The 17,773-nt window shown below is 42.2% G+C and overlaps 2 protein-coding genes across 2 annotated transcripts in view; both read left to right on the plus strand.

Annotated features, from left to right (window-relative positions):
• LOC145333337 (uncharacterized) overlaps window positions 1-1,223 on the plus strand; it is a 4,787-nt gene extending 3,564 nt beyond the window's left edge. The window contains exons 3-4 of the mRNA XM_080178457.1: window positions 259-427; window positions 949-1,223. Coding sequence (XP_080034583.1) covers window positions 259-427; window positions 949-1,223 — 444 coding nt within the window. The remainder of the gene's footprint in view (window positions 1-258; window positions 428-948) is intronic.
• A 4,492-nt stretch (window positions 1,224-5,715) lies between these two features.
• Window positions 5,716-17,045, plus strand: LOC145333338 (uncharacterized). Its single transcript, XM_080178458.1, has 8 exons — window positions 5,716-5,834; window positions 8,715-8,780; window positions 11,608-11,665; window positions 12,299-12,352; window positions 13,223-13,291; window positions 14,260-14,330; window positions 14,674-14,772; window positions 16,302-17,045. The coding sequence occupies exons 1-8, from the start codon at window positions 5,716-5,718 to the stop codon at window positions 16,351-16,353; spliced, it is 588 nt and encodes a 195-aa protein (XP_080034584.1). The 3' UTR covers window positions 16,354-17,045.
• The last annotated feature ends 728 nt before the right edge of the window (window positions 17,046-17,773 follow it).

The following is a 17,773-nucleotide window of genomic DNA, read 5'->3' on the forward strand; positions in this document are numbered from 1 at the left end:
ACTGATTCCTTGGACAACAAAGTACAATATTATAAGCACCGCAACTCTATAATCAAGTCCTAAAATGTAAGTATGTCCATAAACATTATCCTGTGTCAAGAAGTTTTTCAACAAATTTACTCACAATTTTGTCTCTTATTCATTTATATTCCGATTATTCAGTTCTGACACAAGTGTTTATGTCCGTTTGTCCAACCGTTTCAGAGCTTCGCTTTTATGGATGTTGTCATCCTTGTTTTTTTAAACACCATATTTTAGATGTCAACTAGCATGGAAGAAGAGAGCTCAACTGTTATGTCAACAGATTTAACCAATGAAAATACTGATAATTATGGCAACACTGACTTAATTATAGATAATCAAAATCAATTCAGTGATTATTCAAGTGACGCTACACCCGACACAGATATTCACAATAATCATTCAGGTGTTTTGTCAAATACGCAAATTTAAAATGTTAACTTTCTAGCACTGTGACTTTTTCATGACTTTAACTTTTTTGTTGGTATATATTTTTAAATAAGCTTCCGAAATAGATAGAAAATAATCATTAATACCTTTAAATTTAAGATTAAAATATTGCAATCGATTTAGTCCGTTTATTTTATTCATAATGTTTTTCTACAAAAATTATGTCGAATCGCCTTACAAATAAACAACTTCCAAAACAAAAACCCAATGATTTAAACAGGGACGTCTAAGGAGGGGGGGGGGGAGGATTTAAAGGGGTGTTTACCCCCTCCCCGAAATGAATTTTCAATATCCCCCCCCGTATTGAAGAAATCTTGGACGTCCTTGCCTATATGGTATAAAGATTACCCCCAAACAAAAAAGCTTGGACGTCCTTAGATTTTTTTAAAGACTTAACTGCCCATTAATTAATGAAAAGCTTTGCTTAAAAAATATGTGTTATTTTGTGTATTTGACTAAACACCAATTATTGATTAGATAATCCGCACAACAATGCTATCACCAAAGAGGAAATAATTGATAAAAACAATGACAATGAATTCAACAGTGATAATTATGATAATATAACCAAAGAATATACAAATGAGATAATTAACAAAACAGTGAATCTTTTCCAAGTGTTAAGTAGTAAAAATGGAACTATTGAGGAGGCTAAAAATGATGGGTTTGAGTATACAACTGAAGAAGATTCATTCACTACTGGATTGGATGGATTTGATGATAAAGAAGCTACCACCATAAGAACAAGGTAAAATTTAACTTAACTTATTAAATTCAATTAATAGGTATTCCTTGATTTGCCCTTAGCCTCTAGAGGAGGGCGATGGAGGTCTAAATATAACCCAAAACTGCCAAAAGACCTTTATAAAGCTACCCTGAAAAGTACAATCAATTCGGACCTGCAGTTTTAAGATCTTTAGCTTCAGACAAAAAACCCTTACTACTTTATATAATAGGATATAGTGTGGTAATACGACAACCAGACGGACGGGCAGTTTACAGAATTGCTACGCTGTGACTTATCATAACAAGCCCTCTGCACTAATCCCATTATATCACCATTTATCTCATGACCGACGGTGACCCCGCTATCCAGCGGTCAAACTGGCCTGCCTAAATGTGGGGAGGGGCTCAAACATGCAGCTATCACGCGCCCCTCACGCAATTATACAACCGGGAGGCGCTGCCTCCCCTTTTACCACAGCTGCCCCCACAGCCTGTCTACCGCCGGGAGATAAGCCCTTGCGTCCCACACCCCCTTCAAACCTAACCATTGTTATAATCTGTTGTATATATATAGTAAACATTCATTGTAAATATTATTCAGTTAAATATATAATTTCTGTATGACTAAATCCTGCTAGTTTGTTTTGGTAGAATAATTCAAGGCTAAGGCTCGTTGGACTCGAACTCGCAACCCTGTGAGCTGAAACGTTCGGCTTACCACATCTTGGTGTCAGCGTGTTTCAATCGAGCCTTACAGAAATTAGCCTATTCTACCTCTGATTGGACCCTTTGGCAAGTAAGGGGACAATCAGCCGCCAACTGAGAAGCCAACTGACCCGTGAGACGGCCTTTTTAGGTCGAATTTCCATCATTTTGAACGCAATATGTGGGCCTTTGGCCTACGGCAAGCAGATTTAGCCTGCTAAAAGCGCCAGTTAAGACGCTTTTTCCGTACCGTGTAGGAGTAGCGCTAGGTGCGCAGCCACGGTAATCGGATAATTTAGCTCAAACGGCTACAGAACTGAGTCTAAATTGGCAAGTGTAGCTGGGACAAGCCCCAGGACACCCAGGCCAAACCTACGAGACAGACAGCTAGGTGCTGGTCTCCCTGAGAAGGCAATGTGTGGCTGCGAAGCTTCAGCACACAAGTAAGGCCTACCACTGCGACGGATAGCAGAATTTGAGCCACAGGCACGGCAGGACGGGACATTCCCTGCCGCTGCCTTCCAGGATTCGAACCCGAGGCGCTGTAGGACGGGCCATTCCCTGCCGCCATCTTTCGGGATTCGAACCAGCGGCGCTGCAGGACGGGACATTCCCTGCCGCCGTCACCCCTCTGAACCTTGCAGGACGGACATTCCCTGCTGCCAGTGCTTCCAGAATCACACCTAGAGCTCCTAGTGATAACAACACATAAGTGTGTATAAATGTCAACCAAGTGATAAAAAGAAATATAAAATTGTTGACCCAGTGATAATTGATAAGCTCTAGTGATTCGAAGCTACAGTCTAAGCCACCATGGTAAGCGATACCACCATAGCTGCGGTTCGGCCACCACCGAAGTTTCTGCCAACCCCAGCCGAACGGGAGGCCCCCTTGTCTCAAGGGCAGGACCTCCACTTCCCCTGCCATATCAGGGTGAGGTTTCCCACTCCTGACCCTGCCCAGCACGTACAGGTTGATGCCATGGTCGATTCTGGCAACCGTGTACCAGGGTCTGCTGTAATTTCTGAACACCTCATGCACGCAATGGGCGTACAACGCATGTTGATTCCAGACAACACCCAAATCCTGACTGCTAACGAGGAAGGCCAGCCCCTCCAGGTAATAGGAAAATTGAAAGAATTATATATGGCAGTCTCACACACCCTTATACTCCATCTGTACCACGTGACTGTGGTACGGAATCTCTCACACCCTCTGAACCTAGGAGGGTATTTTCTCAAGGAGTTCGGAACTAGGCTCTGTTTCGACATGCAACCCCCCTGCTTGTGGGTGCGTGGGGAGTTCATCCCACTCCGTGGCGTCCCCATCGACCGGGAGACAGCCGAGAGAGAGTTGAGTTACGAGGGGCCGCTGCCAGGCCCACTGCCAGAGCAGCCGCGTGTGGTCGAGAAAGGCACGCACTGGGTGGACACTGCACTCAACGCCCATAGGGGGACCAACCTGCTAGCCATGGGGTTGCCCCCAGTGCCCAAGGTGCCGCTGGAGAACCTGCCAACGACGTTTCCTGAGATTGCCAGCCCTCCAGAACCGATCTTCTCCGCCGACACCTTCATCAACGGCCAGCCGTGTCCACCTGGCCCCCTCTACCTGGGGCCCCCAGTCATTCAGCCAGCCGAGTCCGAGTCCAGACCCGTCAAGTCGCGGTCTGATGCACCCGGAGCCACACTAAACTCCCAGGAATCAGCCTCTCCCGGCGCCGTGCCCGTCAAGTCGTGGCCGGCCGCCCCCGGAGCCACACTCAACTCCCAGGAATCAGCCTCTCCTAGCGCCGAGCCCGTCAAGTCGCGGCCGGACGCCCACGGAGCCCAGGCTGGTCCCAGCGCCCCGGCCTCTCCCAGCGCCGAGCCCGTCAAATCGTGGCCGGACGCCCTCGGAGCCACACCTGGCTCCGACACGCTAGCCCCTCCCGAGGCCGAGCCCGTCAAGTCGGGGCCGGCGGGTCCCGGAGCCGAAGCTGACCCCGCGCCAGCCACGTATAGGCTAAGCGCTGTCACTCCCACTGATGGCCAACCACCCCAACTCCGCACGGCCAAGCGGGTGGTCTTGCCTGGCCGCGGCGTCATGGCTGTCCCTGTTGAATTAGTGGGGCACCGTACTAAGGATGCCATCCAACTAGCTGCCCCAGAACAGAGGTTTGGGGAGGATCTTGTCATCCCAGAAGGCCTGTATGCCCACAGGCCTGGCTCCGCCAGCGTGTTCCGAGTGCTGGTGGTAAATGAAGGGGAGACGCCCCTCCTGCTGGACGCTGGCCTCCCCGTGGCTGGAGAGCTGGTCAAGCCTGACATTTTAGAGGTTTCTGATAAGCCTCCCCCTCGTATCCACTCGTTCCAAGAGCCTGTTGAGCCCCCAGATATGCAGGAGCTGTGGGAGGCCCTTGAGATGGAGGAGAACGAGTTCCTGCGAAAGGACCCCCTGCTCAAGAAGGAGGTCTGGACCATGTTATCAGAGTACAGGGACGTCTTCTCCAACTCTACCCCCGGCTGCACTGACGTAGTAGAGCTGCAGCTGCGCCTCAAGCCAGGGACCCAGCCGATCCGCCAGAGATTTAGGGATCTGAACCCGCGGCAGGAGGCTGAGCTGGAGAAGCAACTGGACACCTGGCTACAAGAGGGAGTCATAGAGCCTTCAGACTCCGCCTGGAGTAGCCCCCTGGTGCCCATCAAGAAGAAGGATGGGAGCACCCGCTGGGCCGTTGACTACAGAGCCCTCAACAAGTGCCTGGAACTGGACAGCTACCCCTTGCCCAGGATCCAGCAGCTGGTAGAACGAGCGGGAGGACACCGCGTCTATAGTGCCTTAGACGCGGTGGCAGCGTACTACACCATCCGTGTGTCCGAGGACAGCCGGCCCTGCACCGCCTTCACCACCCCCAGGGGCTTGTACCAATGGAAAAGGATGCCCTTTGGCCTTGCTACAGCACCGTCTGTCTACTCCAGATTTATTGCAGGGGTCCTAAACCCATTAGGTACAGCCAACCTCCAGTCATATCTTGACGACGTCCTGACCTTTCACCAGGATACCTGGGCCCACCTGGCGAGGCTCCGGGAAGTCTTGGAAGCCCACCGCAGGGGAGGAATCCGCCTCAAGCCAGCCAAGACCAAGCTGTTTCGAGCCAAGGTGGATTATCTGGGCCACACCCTCAGCCGTGAGGGGATAGCCATGCAAGAGGATTATGTTGACCGTATCCTGGACTGGCCGGCCCCCAGCACCCCCAAGGAATTGCTGGCGCTCCTGGGGTTCTTTGGATACTACCGCGTGTTCATCCCAGAGTATGCCGACCTCACCTACGAGATGAATCGGCAGAAAACGGCCAAGACCCTGGCCAGGACGCCTGAGATGGAAGCCCAGCTGCTACAGCTCAAGGACAAGTTCCGCCAAGCCCCCATCCGAGCGCCGCCTAGGTTTGACTTGCCAGCGGTGTTCCAGCTCACCACAGACTTCAGCAGCCGCGCCATCTCTGCCATCCTGAGTCAATGCCAGGACGGCAAGGAGAGGCTGATTGCCGCCGTGGGGCGCAAGACAACCGACCCCGAGACTCGCTACCCGTCCTGGAAGGGAGAGATGGCCGCCATTATGTATGGAATTCGGAAATTTCACGGCATCTTGTCCTACCGCAGCTTTCAGATCAACACTGATTCCTCAGCCTTGCTACAGATGAAGTCGCTGAACACATCCACAGGGATGGTGGCGCGCTGGCAGGAGGAGCTAGCGGCCCTAGATTTCACTGTATGCCACCGTCCTGGCACCCAGAACACCAACGCCGACGCCCTCAGCCGCCGGGAGGACGACAACATGCCGACAGCTACCGCTGAAGAATTAGCAGAGCAAGCTGAGTACATCCACACCCTCTGCCAGCTAGGGGAGTCCGCAGCTGGCCGGCCCCCTGCCGCACGACTGGACCCGGCTAGAGTGTTAGAAGCCCAGACACAGGACCCTCTCCTGCTCCGTGTCCGCCAGTGGGTGGCCGATGGCAAAGCCCCAACTAAGGCTGAGCTGCGCGGCAAGGAACGAGACGAGCAGCAGTACGCCAGCCGCTTCGCAGCCCTGGGACTTGACGAGCATGGCTGCCTCACCACCACTGACCAGACCCTGACAGGAGAAAGAACAAGATACCTGCTGCCTTCGGCCCTCCAGCAGGACGCGTTCTTTTTAGCCCATGGGACCCCCATGGCCGGGCACTTTGGAATGGACGCTACTATTGCCCGCGTCGCCATGCATTTCTGGTGGCCCAACCTGTCCCGTGACGTCCGCCTGATGGTTCAGACTTGTCCTGAGTGCGTCCAGAAGGTTACCAAGGAAAGGTTGAAGCTAGGAATACATGTGCCCTCCCGCCAGGGGTATCCACAGCAAGTCCTGTTTATCAACCTAGTGGGGCCGCTGCCAGAGACCCCAGCTGGAAACCGCTATATCCTCACCTGTCAAGATGGGTTCAGCCGGTTTGTCAGCCTCTACGCCATCCCCAACAAGCGCACCCTCACGGTGGCTGAAGCCCTGCTGCACCGCCACCTGGCCACGTTCGGATGCCCCCTGAAGATCCACTCCAACAACGGGATGGAGTTTACCGGCCAGGTATTCAAGGAGCTGGCCTCCAAGCTTGAGATTGGCCTGACACATCCACCGCCCTACAACCCGCAGTCCAACCGAGTGGAGAGGTTCCATCGGACGCTCAACACAGGCATGCGTCTGTTCCTAGACAGAGACGACAACAACTGGGAGCCACACTTGCCTGCCATTGCCTTCGCCTACAACACCAAGGCCTGCAGATCCACGGGCGTGACCCCGTTCCTGGCCTACTTTGGGAGAGAGGCCAAACTTCCGGTGGACATGGTGCTCCGGCTGCCTGACACAGAGTATGCCTCGGTTCCAGCCAACGTCCAAGCTCTCCTGCAACGCTACCATGCAGTGTATGACGCCATCCAGCAGCGAGAGGAGGGAACCATCCGGAGGAGCGCGGCAGCCTACGAAGGCACGGCCAAATACGAGGTTGGAGACTTGGTCTGGTACCTGGCCCCCCGCCTGGTGCCAGGGAAGGCAGCCAAGATTACCAAGAGATGGACTGGCCCCTGGAAGATAGTGCGGCAAGCTACAGACGTCCATTATGTCATCAAACCTGCCTCTCCAACAGCCAGGATCTCGGAAGTCACCGCGCATGTAGGCCGACTGCGCAAATACACTGGAGATGTAACTGCCCATCAGATTCCAACAGACATTCAAGGCGACCTGGACGGCGACGAGGATGCCACCGCGCTGCCAGTCGGAGCTGCGGCGCCGCCAGCTAGTGACCCAGGACAGTTCCCAGTGTACCAGCCAGCCGCAGCCGCCCCACAGCCTAGCGGCCAGGATCGTGACCCGGTAGAAGAGAACCTGCAGCATCAACCCAACGAACCACCGCTGCCGCCGCCAGCTCCAGAGCCACCCAGAGATGCCATCTGGAACCCTGATACTGACATGGAGAACCTGCCGGCCAGCAGCGAGCCTGCAGGAGGAGAGGCGGCCACTGCGATGGAAGAGGCGGCCCCAGAGGACGAAGCTGAAGCAATGTGCCCCCTGTTGATGACAGCCATCCCCATCCGAGTGGGAGCTAGGAGGCCCAGCAACCTGGACCAAGCAGGCGCCCCCATGGAATTTTATGCGCCTTCCTCCATCGTTATTCCCCCCTTGGGAGCCTCCAGAGTTAGCCTAGGCCTCCGTGTCCAGTTACCCGCCGAGACAGAGTTAGTTCTGCAGACGAGGCAAAACTTCCAACGACGGGGCTTGGCCGTTGCTAACCCACGGCTGGAAGCCAACCGGGAGTTGACAATGCTGATATCCAACCACAGCCAGACAGAGCAGCGAGTGTCCCGCGGAGCCTGTATAGACAGAGCTGTCCTCCACCGAGCTGTGCCCCAGGAAGAGCCTGTCCTGCGCAGACATAGGTTGTCGTATCCCCAGGTTCAAGGCCTGGTGGCTCGAGAGCCCCGCAACCCTTGAAGGGGAGGTTGTGGTAATACGACAACCAGACGGACGGGCAGTTTACAGAATTGCTACGCTGTGACTTATCATAACAAGCCCTCTGCACTAATCCCATTATATCACCATTTATCTCATGACCGACGGTGACCCCGCTATCCAGCGGTCAAACTGGCCTGCCTAAATGTGGGGAGGGGCTCAAACATGCAGCTATCACGCGCCCCTCACGCAATTATACAACCGGGAGGCGCTGCCTCCCCTTTTACCACAGCTGCCCCCACAGCCTGTCTACCGCCGGGAGATAAGCCCTTGCGTCCCACACCCCCTTCAAACCTAACCATTGTTATAATCTGTTGTATATATATAGTAAACATTCATTGTAAATATTATTCAGTTAAATATATAATTTCTGTATGACTAAATCCTGCTAGTTTGTTTTGGTAGAATAATTCAAGGCTAAGGCTCGTTGGACTCGAACTCGCAACCCTGTGAGCTGAAACGTTCGGCTTACCACAATAGGTTTAAAGTTTTCAATAAAAGGGAGGGAGGAGACTTAGGACTTTAAATTACTCTGGTATACCCTTTCATTTGTTGTCCAAAAACTTGATTTGATGGTGATCTTGAGACAGACACCAAAGCGGTTTATTAGCCAAGGCATTCCTCTGTTCTTACTATTAGTGTTTCTTTAACTCAATTTGGCAGTGTTTTTTAATTCTTTTTTAAATCGACTGCTATAAGAGATTAATAAGGCTGATGACATGTTTTTTTCCGTTAATTTTTTTTTTATCCCGCTACTTAGTTTTCTTTCCGTGGCCCTTTTTTGTTATCGATTTCATGCTTAGGTTACCGCAAAAATATCCAAATACTAGAAAACCTTCTACTACATCTACATTCAGCCCTCCAACAAGGTATTTAAATTATTTCATTTATTCTTTCATTTATCTATCTATCTCTCTACTAACTGCATTTACTAGCGGCTATGCCCCTAGAGGTCTCTAAGGACACTTGAGGAGTGGGAAGTTGATATTTTTTTTTTAGTTTTATAAAAAAAATATGGTACTCTCCCCCAAAATAGCTATAAACCTTCCCAGGACCTATGAGAAGCTACCCTGTAAAAGAGAACCATATCGGTTTAGCGGTTAGCAAGATCCTGTTACTTTATTATAGACTAGCTTCAGACAATAAAACCTAAATACATTATATGATAGGATCTTTTATGATAGATTTTTATTTAATATGTTATTTAATGTATTTAGTATTTAACAAGGATGACAACATCCATACGTAGCGAAGCACAAAAAATCATGGATGGGAATACGTAAAAGTAGATTTAAAGTGTATTTATTAAAATTAAGAATAGATTTATTGGAGAAAATAAACACGAAACCTTGTTTTATTTTGTATAACAATGTTTGTCAAAGTAAATTACATAAAAGATGCTCATAATAATGGGAAAAATTATTTTGATACTGATATCCCAAAATGCATCAGAGATATGAAAAAATAAGGGGGAAATTTAAAAATAGCCAAAAACCTGCAAAAAAAACAGTCTGACCGTCATGGTTGATTTCTCTAAACAACAGGGAAATTTGAGTTTGATATGTATAACTGAAAAATTTTTGGAAATTGGACCATAAATACAAAAGATATGGAGAAAAATACAAAAATAGCCTAAAACCTGCTGAAAGCCAGTCTGACCTTTATAGTTGTTTTCTTTAAAGGACTGAAAATTTAATTTTGATATGTATAACTGAAAAAATTTTGGAAATCGGACCATAAACACCAAAGATATGGAGAAAAATGTGAAAAATACAAAAATAGCCTAAAACCTGCTGAAAGCCAGTCTGACCGTCATAGTTGTTTTCTTTCAACGACAGGAAATTTAATTTTTATATCTATAACTGAAATAATTTTGAAAATCGGACCATAAACACTGAAGATATGGAGAAAAATGTGAACATTACAAAAATAGCCTAAAACCTGCTTAAAAGCGGTCCTACCGTCATCTATGTTTTATACTTAATTGTGCTCCTTAATGATGGGAATGTTGTCAAAAAATTTCAGCATTCTATCTTTTATAGGAGCTGAGTAAATCCCATTTCCCCCATAGCGTTACGGACTGACTGACTGACGGACTGACTGACGGACAAAGTGAATTATAGAGTAGCTTCGCTACTAAAAAGTGAGGATAAAGGCAATAACAAAATTCTTGTTATTGCTTTTAATAAATAATATTTCTTTTTTCAATAAAAAGGCACAATGGCTCATAAATGCCATAGTAACATCTTTGTACTTTTCATTTTTAATAACATGTTATTAGTAGCGAAGCTACTCTACAATTCAAAATGTCCGTATGTCCGTCTCTCCGTCCGTCTGTCCGTCTTTCAGAGACAAAGTGGGGGGAATGTGTTTTTCTCGGCTCCTATTAAAGATAGACAGCTGTAATTTTTAGTGGAGATTTGTATGACATATGCGCATCTAATCCATACATCGTTTTGTCTATCTGTTTGTAAATTCGGGTGCTAGATTTTTTTGTTTCCATAATTTTCTCGACTTCTTTTCAAGACAAACGACTAAAATTTTCAGGGATTAAGTAAATTTGCATCTTACATATTTTTACTAAGTTTCATTAAGATTTGTATATTGCTTGGGGTACTAGATCGATTCCTAGTTTTTCAAGTTTTCATGATTATCTCAACTCCTGTTTAAGATAAACGGCTGGAATCGCTAGGTTTGGGTGCTAGATCGATTCCTAGATTTTACGTTTTCTTCTTAGCTTAATGCTTCAAAAGACATTATACATTTTTAATATATTTGTGATTTATTCCATTTATATCTTTTTAACTTACTCAAAAGATAAATTTTTCCTGATGTCTATCAATGAATTTTAAGCTTCGTTACTGTTGGATGTTGTCATCCTTGTTTAAAATCATCAATTAAATTAGAAATTTCATATATCTATGTTGAGAGATTTCGTGATTTTTTCTACGTGATTTTGATTAGCTTAAATTGCAATATTTGTTCTATGAAGTTTCGCCTCAATATAATTTTCATGTCTGAGGTGGATTCCTAAAAAAAATTTGCCCCACTAATCGCTTAGTTGTAGATTTTTATGTGATTTTGGTGGATTTATCACGAAAACAATTTTGCCCCACTAAGCAATTAGTGGGGCAAACTTTTTTTAAAAATCCACCTCTGGAAAGTGAAAAAAGCTGATTAATGGTAAGTAAGAGCGAATGAAGAAATTTAGGGTAAAGTCACTTTCGTGGCAACGCCTCTTAAGGGGCGTTTCTTCGTATTTTCACAGCAGCTTTTGATAGGTTATTTTAGGTTAGCTGATTGCCCCGCAGGGTTAGAGCCCTCGCAGGGGCTAGAAGTAAGAGTAAATCTACTGTAAAAATACGACGTTAAGAGGCGTTTTCACGAAAGGGACTATACCCGAAATTTATTTTGTATCATATAATTTATTATTTTACAAAAAATTCAGTAAGTAAGGAAATTGTAAAATATATGAAATACTAATGCTTATTTAATACATTCTTTATTCGTTGGCTTAAATCTTTGGAGACTTTATTAGATTTTGATTGGGTTGTAGAAACCTTTAGTTAATTCCAGTTAGAGTTATTTAACGCATATAGTATTATAGACAGATTCCCGGTGCAGATATTAAAATTAAATTTATAAGATTAAAACCAGTTAAAACGGACTAACAAAACATTTTTTCTCTATTTTCAGGGAGTATGATCCAAATACGAATCTTGAAACCGCTCTAATTATCAACACATTGTCTAAGGTAACTGCAATTTAGTTTTTTTTTAAATTCTAATAAAAGGCAAACTCACAACGACAGATCTATAGTATAGATGTATATACCTACTTCCCTTCCCTTTTCAAAGACCTCTTTCGTCTGCTTCTAAATTATTTTCTGCTACTTGGCTGTGTTAATATAAGCGACACCATTGCTTGATTTTCATCTCACAGCCAAATTTTCTTTGAGGAAATGTTTCCCTCAATTCGCACATTTTTCAAAGAAGAGAAAAAGAACATATTTTGATGCGTATCTTATGTTAGGTTGTTTTAAGAAATGGTCAGAAGAGCACCTTAGTAAGGATAGGGCCCGCATGGTAAAAGCCCTTCATCCCGCAGGGGTCACATATATATTTTTCTTCTCGAAATGTCCATCACAACAGAATAAAAAATCAGCCAAGACAAATAAACATACAGACAGAAAAAAACAGATGAACTTAAATGATTGATTGATTTAGGGTAAGTGAAGATAGTCGCTCAAAAAATCAGCATGTGATGTCATAAAAATGAAGGAGATGAGAAGTTGAAAATAAAACCCCTAAAAAAGAGATGGATAATCCCTCATTTTTATGACGTCACACGCTGCTTTTTTGAGTGACTTTCTCACGTATGATTTAAGGTGATACCAAGTGTCCATCCCAATACAGTAAAGAATCAACCAAGACTGGAACAGGTATCCTCTTAAACTTAAAAAAAAATACGAATTTGACATCCCCTTAAACCAAAATGTAGGGGTAATTCAGACATCATAAAGGTGTAATTTCATTGAAAGGTGGTGGAAAACCCCTAGTAGGTTTCCATCCCACAACATAATCAATTTTAACAAATTTAAGGGATTAGTGTTAATTTTGTTTATCACCCGCGACCGTGGCTCAACACGAAGCGCATCCGCTCTTCGTCGGGAAGGTGTTAGGTTCGAATCTCGGCCCGACACCGCGTCATAACTAAAGACGTTAAAAATGGTTCCCACTGCTACTATGTCAGATGCGCGACGTAAATAGTTAGAGTGGGGGGAATGCCTTGGCCCAAAACAGGCGCAACTCGTTACCATGCACAGTTAGGACTTCTCAGACAAAGGTCGTGCATCACAGAGAGTTGGTTGTCTGTAATGTACTGTACCACGGGTATGAGGTGAAGGACCAAGAGTCTGGCCTTGAGTTGACAAGTTGACTGTTCAGTCCATGTGCAACTCACCCATACGACATTAGCATTAGCATAATTTTGTTTATCATAACATCCACCTTGACTGCTTCAGTTTGGAGTTTCAGGGGGTGTCGATACTTATCAATGGGGGTATTGGGGGTTGGACACCTAGGGGTTGTATCTATTCCCTTAGTTTTGCCAGGGGGGGGGGGGGGGAGATACACCCCACTTCTTCACGACACTGAAACCAAGACTTAACAAAAGTATTTTCTTTTTAATCAACAGCCAACTACGCTATACTTTTAACTTACTAAAAATAAACAACATCTATTTATATCATGATTTAGTTTTAAATATCTAGTAGGTACCTGTAGTGCTGTTACCTATTTAATATTTCTAGATTGGTACTGGAGTAAGACTACATCAAGAGGAAATCTTCATTTTCCACACGACTCTCACTGAACTACAGGTAGTACAACTAGTTTACATACTACTCTTGACTGGAAATATAAGAGCTTTCCAATAGGTTGAGATTAAATGCGAAAATAGTTATTTATTATATAAAGTTTTCCGCGGATACTATGAAAAATTATAATATTAAAACCAGTTATATATTTTATGTATATAATGCGAAAATAGTTATTTATCGCATCGTATTATAGACAATTTTTCGCGGATATTGAAAGGAAAAATTGTAATATGAAAACCCGAGGGTTCTAATTAAGTGGTTTCAAAGCCATACTGGAAAGATATTTCTAAATTGATTCGAACGAATTAATCAATAAAAAGTATTGTAAAAGATGTATTTTCACTTTAAAAAGTGTTGAGTTTTATAATTATTTTATTTGTGTGGCATTTTATAAATCCACAACGTGATATTTGGCATTATTAAATAATTTATGTCAAGTAGTTCTCAACAACTTTTTTATGTTTTTTAATCATTGTACATTTTTAAGTAGGAAATAAATTTTCCATTGGGAAAATGCATATTTTCTCTTCTGCTAATTAAGATAGAACGCTGATTTTTGTTGGTTGAAATTTTTGCTGCTTCATACATCACTTGGTCTGTCTTTAATGCCTTTTAAATGTGTAAAATTTTTACACAGATATGCATTTTTCTCAGCTGTCATGATAGGTAGATTGCAGATATTTTGTGCAAAGATTCATATGACCATTTAGTATCTATTCTTTATTTTACATAAAAACATGGAAGTTGTCTTCCTTGTTTTTAGTAACAAGGCTACTCTATAATTTGAAATATTCATTTGAGTAAACATGACTTTCTCGGTTGATATTAAAGATAGACTACTGTATTTTTTTAAGAAGATTCCCTATAATAATTAGCATCTAGTATTAATTTTACTTGGTCCGTCGGTCTGTCAGTCAGGCTAAAAAAGACCATAACATTTTACCACCATTTTACCTATTTTTATTCAGCATATAATCAACAAGTCATTACGGCGACCTGGCCTTCCACACAACCTCCTTACTTCACTGGTGCTTGCCAGGTATCTTTTCTTATATATTTTTCTATCTATCTATCTGTATTTTTATTATTATATAACTACTTACATATGTACCTAATATCTATACAAAGATTGGAAGTTCTTTATAGTGCCTATAAAAATGACGTCATAATAGAATAGTCCATAATAAGATAACAAAGCTTAACGAGGTAGCTGGACAAAGTGTCAAAATGAGGAAGATGAGAGGAGAAGTGGGAAAGAAAACCCCTGAAAAAGAGATGGATAATCCCTCGTTTTTATGACGTCCCAAGACTGATTTTTTTAGATACTTTGTCCAGCTACTTAATAGGGATTAATATGTGTATAACAATCTTAAATGTTTTAGGCATCACAATATGTCGTTGATAAACTTATTCTACAAGCTAATCATCAGATCAGATTTGAGTGGTAATAAAACTGTTGTCATTACAAATGAAGACTCAAGGTGGGTTGCAGTTTTTAACATTTGTTATCTCAAGATGATAAGAAAATAATAATTAGTTATACTGGTACTTTTAGATTTAAAATATTTTCTCTCGTTTTAAAAAAAAGACTTTTTAAAAATCTTGATTGGTAGTTAAACTAGCAATGTCTAAACTTTTCAACGTATAATTTAAATTTAGGGAAGGGGTAATTTTGTATATCATCATTTCGAAGATGTGCATTAATTTATAGTACATTGTCTTTTAATGCCGGTTATCTATCAATTTTCTATAAATTTGTATCTGTGGCTGAGTTGGTCTTAGGATGGCTGCGGCTGTTGGTGACTAAAAGAAAATGTTCGCTGGCAGCTTTTAGTCTGAGATTGGTTTTGTCTTTTGGTTTGCTGATGGTGGCTCAGGGAAGATGTGGTTGAGGTAGCTGACCAGCCTTGCTTTCATGTATCCGACCTGTATGTTGCGGTTGTATCTTTGACTAAGCTGCATGCTCCAGCTTCTAAAAAGCTGTGTTTTTTGAGGGTGGTTGTTGCAGACTTGCTTGAAATTTTGTTTCTGCGGCTAAAACTTATTTGGGGCTTAATAATCTGGAGGTGGCCGTTGCAATTTTCCAAAAAAAAATTTAATAGTAGAAAACTTGGATTCAAAAGTTTTTTATTAGAAAAAAAATCTATTATGCTCTTTTTCTTCTCATTTAATTTATATGAGAGCATAACTCCTTTTTTCTCTTTTTGCTTATTTTTCTTAATAAATACCAAATTTTTGATCATTTTAAAAACTCATCATTCAGAATTATTGCAGTCAATATTGCTTTTTGGTTTATAAAATATTTTTTTTATAAATTCAAATTTGTTAAAATGGCAATATTTTAAGATTTATGATATTGATTGATTTTAATTTGATTTAACCATGTAAAGTTTGTGTAGTTTCTTCAGCCTACTTTCCTTCCCCCAAACTTGTTTAATATTACCATAAGAATCATTCAAAATCTAGAATGTGACGAACCCCAAACTGTCCAAGTTTTGAGCAAGACGATTCCTGGGACGTCATATAAAAAGGGAAGGGGGGAAGAAAATCTCTTCCCTTTTCTTCCATCTCTTTTAAAGAGATCTTCTTCCCCCTTCCCTTTTTCTTTCCCGAAACGTATATGACGTAACTGGAATAGTCTTGCTCAAAACTGGGACAGTTTGGGGTTTGTCTAGAATGTTCAAATAAGATTGTATCTAAGATTTGCCTCAAAGTGCCTAGGCTAACACAGAACTCCATTATTTCAAAATAAAGTGAATATAGGCGCGGGGGGAATAGTCGTTTTGTTATGTTTTACTTAGTTAGGTCAAGTTTAAGTGAGCACAGCCACTCATGTTTAGAACTAACTAAATCAGAATTAAAGAAAAATTATACATCTACCCCCCCCTCCTTCCAAAAAATATAGGTATTCTTTTTGCCTGCAACTTTTCCACAAGTCAATATTTGTATTGATTGACTGTTTTTATCCTTATTAGTATATTTATATTGAAAATGATATTTTTTCTTTCAGGGAGTTTGCCAAAAATTTTCATCTGTTACGTGCCATCTTTCCATTCCTGTAACTGTTGTTTTACTATGGGCCTAGCAGCCACCAGCTAGCCGCTTGTTAGCCGCCAGTAAGCCGCTGTGAGGTCGAATTTTACAATTGCAGCTGGATGTCTAGCCTTTTTGATAAGTCCATCCAAACAGCTGAACGGTAATAAAATGGCTGCTTGTAAATGGCTTATTGGCAGCTACCAAGACTTTATTTTAATATTTATGCCTACATCAAATATGTTAATACTTTTATTTTGTAATAAAAATTTAATATTTTATCCATAATTTAAAGTAAAACGATGTCTGTCCGTCTGAAGCCTAATATCTCGGTAACTACTGAACCAATTGTTCTCTTCTTTTCAGGAATATACCTTATGTACTTTGAGCTATCTGTTAGTGGGGAAAACTCCTTGAAGAATAAACAACCTAATTTTTTTCCAAACAATTATAGGGGAGGTGAACACCACCCTGAAAAATGCTTTCTTATCTAAACTAAATAGGTGGGGTGAAGGGACTTCACGTCACTCTGATTGGGGCGAAGCCATAAAACAAACTAGGCTTAGCCACTTTACAATTCATATTTCCATACTAATTAATGATTCTATTTCTTAAATAATTTGATGTTTCACTTATTTTGTTATCAAATTTAATAAATACTCTATATCAAATCCAAAAAGATTAGTAAAATGTAAATAATATGATTTAGATCATAATAACAAGAAAGATAAAAAACTTATTAAATTTTTATTTTAACATTTTAATTAAAAATTAATTTCAAAATGATAATTATCCATTTCAGTATAAACTAATTGTGTTTGTAAAATCGTTTTAATCTTTATATGATTTTAATTATTATTTTCTTTGAAAAAATAGAGTTAGGAAATTATTATTTTTCATATTTTGTATATAGAATATTATTGTAATATATATATGTAGATGTTAATTTTGTTATATGTTATTTTGCCAAAAACATATTAAGTTATCTTTATTTTTAATCACTTTGACTTAAGAATAGTGTTCGATGATATTTAAATTGGAACTGATATAAAAAACCCCCCATAAAATTCGGCATGTTACAATCTGGAATCGCCATATTGATTATAAACTATACAAGAACATTTCTATAACGATAAGGCATAAATAATCTTGGAAGCGATGCATCTCTTTAATCATAATCAAAGTGGTTATTTTAAGTTTTAACATTAATTTTTTATCACATTAAAAAAAACTTTATTTACTATTTGGAGGCCAGACTAGAGGTCAGCGGCTGTACTCGTAAGTGAAAGGGATAGAATTAATTGTTTTGTATCTTTTATTTATTTCAAAATTCATTCTATCTTATGTTATGTTCTATTTTAATTTTGCATAAATCCCATGAAAATTGTTAATTAAGCGAAATCAACTTTAACCGCGGAAACAACCTTAACGATTTTTTAACATATGTAG

Source organism: Acartia tonsa, chromosome 12, assembly GCF_053477335.1.
Source record: "Acartia tonsa isolate MP-2025a chromosome 12, ASM5347733v1, whole genome shotgun sequence".
Lineage (NCBI taxonomy): Eukaryota > Metazoa > Arthropoda > Copepoda > Calanoida > Acartiidae > Acartia > Acartia tonsa.

Excerpts from the sequence above, each read along its gene's own strand:
- LOC145333338 (XM_080178458.1), top strand. The coding sequence starts at position 5,716 with ATGCCGACAGCTACCGCTGAAGAATTAGCAGAGCAAGCTGAGTACATC. Across the intron at positions 8,781-11,607 it reads ACATTCAGCCCTCCAACAAG|GGAGTATGATCCAAATACGA; the intron begins GTATTTAAATTA and ends CTCTATTTTCAG. Across the intron at positions 12,353-13,222 it reads ATCAACCAAGACTGGAACAG|ATTGGTACTGGAGTAAGACT; the intron begins GTATCCTCTTAA and ends TAATATTTCTAG.